The sequence below is a fragment of the Dromiciops gliroides genome, chromosome 2 (assembly GCF_019393635.1).
Source record: "Dromiciops gliroides isolate mDroGli1 chromosome 2, mDroGli1.pri, whole genome shotgun sequence".
Classification (NCBI taxonomy): domain Eukaryota; kingdom Metazoa; phylum Chordata; class Mammalia; order Microbiotheria; family Microbiotheriidae; genus Dromiciops; species Dromiciops gliroides.
In genome coordinates this window covers 49,739,027-49,745,212 of record NC_057862.1, presented here as the reverse complement: position 1 = coordinate 49,745,212, position 6,186 = coordinate 49,739,027, and the positions used below count along the sequence as shown (strand labels likewise).

Genomic DNA, 6,186 nt, shown 5'->3' with positions numbered 1-6,186 from the left:
AAAATGATGAGCAGGATGTTTCTGAAAAACCTGGAAAGACATATAAACTCATGCAAAGTGAGAAGAACCAGAATATTGTACATCCTAACAGCATTATTGTAAGGCTTAGCTACTCTGCTCAAATCAATGGCCCAAGATTTTATAAAACAAATGCTCTTACTAGCTGTGTGACCCTGGGCAAGTCACTTAACCCCCATTGCCCTGAAAAAAATGCTCTCCACCTCCAGAGAGAGAAGGGATGAACTCAGATGCAGATTGAAACAAAACAATTTAATTGTTTTATTTTGTTTGTGTGTGTTTTTTGTAACACACCTAAGATGGAAATTTGTTTCCCTTTTCAAGGAAGGGGGAAGGGCAGGAGAGGGAGAGAATTTGGAACTCAATTTAAAATTGTTAAGTTTTTTTATATATAGTTGGGAAATACTTAATGAAACAAAAACATTTTAAAGCACGTTTTCTAACTTTCCAGCTTTATGAAACTACCTTCCAATCTTGCCTCCATTCCCCAAATTGATGATAGACACAGCTGTATTTTCTTTCACTTTATTTCAGAGTGATAGAAGCCCTAGCCCCTCCTGGAGCAAAGAGACCTATATTTGTGGCTGCCTATGATGAGGCATATCACTAGGCAGAGTGTAGCAGCTATCCCTGCTGTAAACCCCAGCAGCAGCTCTGGCCATTCTGGGATGCCTGATGGAAAGCAGAAGAGAGCCAGTGGTTAATGTTGGCACGAGGCCAAGCCAGATGCTTCCTCTACGGAGCCAGGCCCTGTACCTACCTCTCATGTTGTTCCCTTGCCCTGATGTTGGCCCATTCTCAGCCTCATAGAGGACCAGAGGCCCCAGCATCAGGTCTTCCTCTAATTCTGAAGGGTTACCTAGGAGACAAGAGAGGTGGATGAGATGGCTCATTATTGATCCAAATTCCAGGTTCCTATGTTGAAAATCTTCGAGACTCAGTCCTACCTAATTCATGACCTTCTATGCCTCTAGTGTCTTCAATCCTGATCAAGCTAGTCTCTTCATTATCCCCCTGATCACCAAGTCCATTTCCATTGAAAGTACCTAATATCCCAACTCTATAACAGACTCCTGTGTTCCCTAACATTCATTTATCTTTCATCAGAAGCCTCCCAGTGATGGGAGGTGCTCGCTCCCTCCCTAGAGATCCCATTCTATTTTTTGGGGGTGGGGAGGAGACTGTTTTAGTTGTTAGACTACTTCTAGTCATGTTCTTCCTTCCTCTATCCTACCCCTCCTTCATGGTTGGGGCTTATTTTTTATCTTAATAAATTAGAATTTTTATGTAGCACCTACTATGTGCCAGTGCTTGTGCTAAATGCTTTACATAAGTTCTCATTTGATCCCAGAACTAAGAGGCGGAGAGGTGGAAGACTGAGGGCAGACTGTTGTGTGTTAAAGGCATCTGAGTATTTCTTAATTTTTTTTTTACCCACATCTCTATTCAACATGGAATCTCCCCCTGGAAAGCCTGCCCCTTCTCCAACTGTATTTCTTTTTTTTTTTTTTGCAGGGCAATGAGGGTTAAGTGACTTGCCCAGGGTCACACAGCTAGTAAGTGTCAAGTGTCCGAGGCCGGATTTGAACTCAGGTACTCCTGAATCCAGGGCCGGTGCTTTACCACTGTGCCATCTAGCTGCCCCCCAACTGTATTTCTAAAATTTGAGATTGACAAAAGCCATCAATTAAATGATTTTTTGTGGGGGGGGGGGAGGCAATTGGGGTTAAGTGACTTGCCCAGGGTGATACAGCTAGTGTCAAGTATCTGAGGCTGAATTTGAACTCGGGTCCTCCTGGTGCTCTATCCACTGCGCTACCTAGCTGCCCCAATGAAATGATTTTTATAAATCAAAAGCAGATCTAGACCCCTGGCATTACAGCCCCTACCCTCCCTACCTCTACCAATGTGTTTGCTGTTATACAACCTTGTCTGTATCAGTTACTTTTTTTAATTTTTAATTTTTTTGGTGAGGCAATTGGGGTTAAGTGACTTGCCCAGGTTCACACAGCTAGTAAGTCTTAAGTGTCTGAGGCCAGATTTGAACTCATGTCCTCCTGAATCCAGGGCCAGTGCTCTATCCACTGCGCCATCTAACTGCCCTGTCTGTATCAGTTATAAACCCCTGGACCACCCAGGTTCTTGGGGCAATCATTTCCTTTCCTCAGATTCCTCATGGAGGAGCCTCATCATCTTTTTTTTTTTTTTAGTGAGGCAACTGGGGTTAAGTGACTTGCCCAGGGTCACACAGCTAGTAAGTGTTAAGTGTCTGAGGCCGGATTTGAACTCAGGTACTCCTGACTCCAGGGCCGGTGCTCTATCCACTGCGCCACCTAGCTGCCCCCTCTCATCATCTTTGTGTTTCCAAAAAGCTGGGATCTAGCCTAGCCTCCCACCCTTAGAGCCCTACCAGACTGGGTAGACAAGTCTCTGCTGATACTTGCCTGGCTCTTGGTCGGCTAGGCTCCGCTTCCTGGATGATGATGATGATGAGAGAGATGTGCAGGTTCCCATCTTGCAGCAACTGCAGATGTCACCAGGGCCTTCCACAGGGACCCATCTGGGATAGAAAAAGGACAAGTCACTCTGGAAATAAGCCATCTTACTCATGAGCTTCAGTTCTGCTCTCCATAAAACGAGGGTACTAGATGTTTTAAGTCACAGAGTGTTCTATAAAAATAGAAAACTTTTTGCCCTTGCTCCCCTCACCCTGATTTCTCAAGACACTCACTCATCAGCTGTTAAGTTATAGGAACAGGCTTTGTTCAGGGCACTGGGGGCTTGGTCAGTGGCTGTGACTTTCAGGTGGCAGGTAATATAGATCTAGGAAAAGGAGGGGAGGGGGTTAGGAAAGTCTAGGGAATCCAAAACCTGTAGCTTCTAAGAGAGGGGATTTACCTCATTTCTAGAGTCTTGAGCAAACCTGAAGGTGTCTACCATGAAACGCAGTGTGTTCTGCTGGGGCCGGGGCAAGATGAAGATGGAGGAAGAGTCTTGTGATCGTCCATCTACCAGGCACCTGGGCATAACAGGCTTGCATCAGACATGTCTGAGCACTACTGTCCCCCCTCAGTCTTGGTCTTTTCTCCCCCCCCCATTACCCATTGAAATCAATGATGACATAGTAGGGGACAGAGGTAGGGTCTGGGGTCAAGGTGGCTGTGCAGCTATCCACATAGAGCCTCAGGGGCACATGGTAGCCAGTGTAGACGTCAGCCTGGATGTAGATCAGGTCCCCGAGCTGGAAGGCTGAAGAGCTCCTTTCTGTACTCCAGTCATCTAGACATCAAGGATGGGGAGAATGGGCTCATCTTTTCATTTCCTTCCCAACTCTCTCCCCCACAGCCCCTTCTCCCCCAGACCTACTGTGTCTCCTGTTCTCCACACCCTCCCCCTGTTTCTGGCTTTGGGATTTCAAGTCTGTTTCTGGTACAGCTTCATCCTAGAACTTCCCTCAGAACCTGGGGGCTCCTTGTCCTAGAACACCCAAATCTCTATTCAGCCTGGAATCTCCCCCTGGAAAGCCCGCCCCTTCTCTGACTGTGGAATGCCTCCTGGGGCCACCATTTTGTGACAGGGCCAAGGCCAGCCTTCATTCCCATTCCAGCTTTATCACTGGCTTCCAGACTTGATTCCACGTGGGGTCCCTTTGTCATCCCCCCACCTCCAGACCAGAAGGTAAATTCCTTGAAATTAGGGGCTGTCTTTTAGCTTGATTTTGTATCCCCAGTGTTCCTGGTAGGAGCCCAATTCACGCTTATTTCTTGCCTTCCTGTTACAAGGTAGCTTCTTGACATCCCATACCTGTCATGAGGCGGAGGAAGAACTTGAGCCGCTGCTCCCTGGACAGGGTGGAATGGAAAGGGACCCAGGTGGGACGAATGGCTCTGCTGCTCACATTGTCTCTCCTGGAAGGGAGGGACCGAGGTCTGAGATCCAGTGGGCTGGTGGAGAGAGACTCTCTAGAAGGGAGGGCCTGATCCGCCAGGGTTCTGAAGAAGGGGAGCTATAGGCCCCATCCCTTACCTGGGGTACTGACACTGGATGGGGACAGAGACAGGACTGCTTCTGAGGACCAGTGGGCTCTGGGAGAGGCTTGGGACGTAACGGAGCACCGTGCTGTAGATCAGCGAGTCTGGGGTCATCTGGGGGAGAAGAGGTGGTTTCCATTATGACCTTATGTCCAGAGGCCCCTGCATCTTGATGGTCAAGGGCCTGTCCTGTCCTCATACCCACAGGGCAGGCCAGCCAGCCAAGCTGAGGCAGCAGGGCACCCTGAGGAGGGCCAGGAGGTGGCATGTGCTGGGCAGGTCAGACCACCTTGGCCCTCACCATCCCCTCAGCCTCTGCTGGGACAGCCCAGGACCCTGTACCCATGAGCCTTTGCAGCAGCAGTGCTTCCAGCCCAGGATCCACAGCTGTCAACCCCCATCAGGATACAGCCCGATGGTTAACCCTGCAGGAGCCACCAAAGACCCAGATAAGCAAGTGCTTACTACCAGAGTTCCTGGTATCATAACATCATATCCATTTCTGACATGATGTGTTAAGTGCAAAGGAGAAGGCATCAGCGTCTACTCTGTGGCTACACCTTAAGGACCAGGGTCCTCCCCATCTGCCTCATCTCCCCTGTTAGAGTGTGACCTCCTGGAGGGAGGGCCCCTGACTGTTCTCTTTGTATCTCCAGCATTTAGCTCAGGACTTTGTGTGTAGCAAGCACTTCATAGAAGCATTTCTCATTCACTCATACTACTCCTGGAAAACAGAAATGAAATAATCCCTACCTGTAGGGGTTGGGGGCGAGGTGGGGCACCTTAAGGAGTCAGGGATGGTGCTAGGACCTTAGACTAGATCTCCTGACTCAGGCCAGGGATTGTGTTCACCTGCTGCCCAGGGGAAACTGATGCAAACAGGGTTAAGTGACTTGGCCAGGGTCACACAGCTAGGCAGGCCTGATTCAAAGTTAGGTCTCCCTGACTCAGAGACCAGAGCTCTATTCACTGTGCTACCCAACTGCCCTTCTTGTGGTCTTCTTGTTGTTCAGTTTTTTCAGTTGTGTCCCACTCTTTGTGACTCCATTTGGGATTTTCTTGGCTAAGGTACTGGAGTAGTTTTGCCATTTTTTTGGCTCATTTTACAGAAAATGAAACTGAGGCAAACAGGGGTAAGTGATTTGGCCAGGGTCACAAAGCTAATAAGTGTCTGAGGCAGGATTTGAATGCAGGTCTTCCCTAACTCCAGGACCAGAGGCCCATCCATTGTGCTGTCCAGCTGCCCTTCTCATGGTCTTAACAACTAGCAGACCCTTTGGGCTGCAGGAATACCCCCCTAGGGTGGAATCTTACCTGGACATCACTTCCACACTCATGGAGTGCCACCTCAAAGATGATCCTCTTGCTCAGAGGGTCTGAAGGCATTGGGGCACAGGCAGCAGGGCCCAGGGTCAGCTCTGCAGCCTGCACCAGCCTCCCAGTTCCAAAGAAGTCTCTGGTCACACTCACTCTCAGCCGGTCATCCTCACACTGCACTGTCACCACTGGGGCTGGGGATGATGGTGATTCCAGAGCAGGGCCCTGGGTGGCCCAGGACAGGACCTTAGTCTCAACCCAGTCACCATCCTGGAAAGCCCAGAGTAAGAGAAGAGACACTACCCTAGCCCCCAGCCCCATCTCACCTGCCTCAGGGGAGGGGAGCTCCTGCCCAGGGCATTTATACCTTCCCCCTCCACTCCACACTCACCCTGCCCCCTCCAACCCATCCCCCAAGCCCAAACCCGGTACACCTGACTCCACCCCCAGCTGTTGCAGGCTTCCTCCTCAGTCAGGGGCTCCACAGAAAACGAGGAAGAATGAGGAGGGGAATCTGATTTCACCTGTTGGGTATTTGGAGTCTCTCTCTAGAAGAGTGGGCTAGAATCTGAATCAGAAGAGCTTCCCATCTGTAAAATGAGGGGTTTAGACAAGGAAGCTCTAAGGTTCTTCCTACACTTTGTTCACCTCCCTGAATTCGGCAGTCCAGCTACGCTGGTCATGCTGAGGTGGAGATGGAACCATCTCTCGACTGTGAGCTTGCACGGGCGATGCCCCGTGCCTGGAATGCTCTCCCTCCACCCCTCTGGCCTCTTTCACGATTCCACCAAGTCCAACCTTTGCAGGAGGACTTCCCTGA

General features: G+C 49.7%; 1 protein-coding gene across 1 annotated transcript; it reads right to left on the bottom strand.

Annotated features, from left to right (window-relative positions):
• Positions 1-565: 565 nt before the first annotated feature.
• LOC122738257 (zona pellucida sperm-binding protein 3-like) lies at positions 566-5,687 on the bottom strand. The gene is made up of 9 exons (XM_043980310.1): positions 5,364-5,687; positions 4,045-4,163; positions 3,823-3,926; positions 3,120-3,297; positions 2,917-3,037; positions 2,750-2,841; positions 2,463-2,578; positions 779-877; positions 566-690 (listed from the first exon to the last, which is right to left on the bottom strand). The coding sequence occupies exons 1-9, from the start codon at positions 5,685-5,687 to the stop codon at positions 566-568; spliced, it is 1,278 nt and encodes a 425-aa protein (XP_043836245.1).
• Between the last annotated feature and the right edge of the window lie 499 nt (positions 5,688-6,186).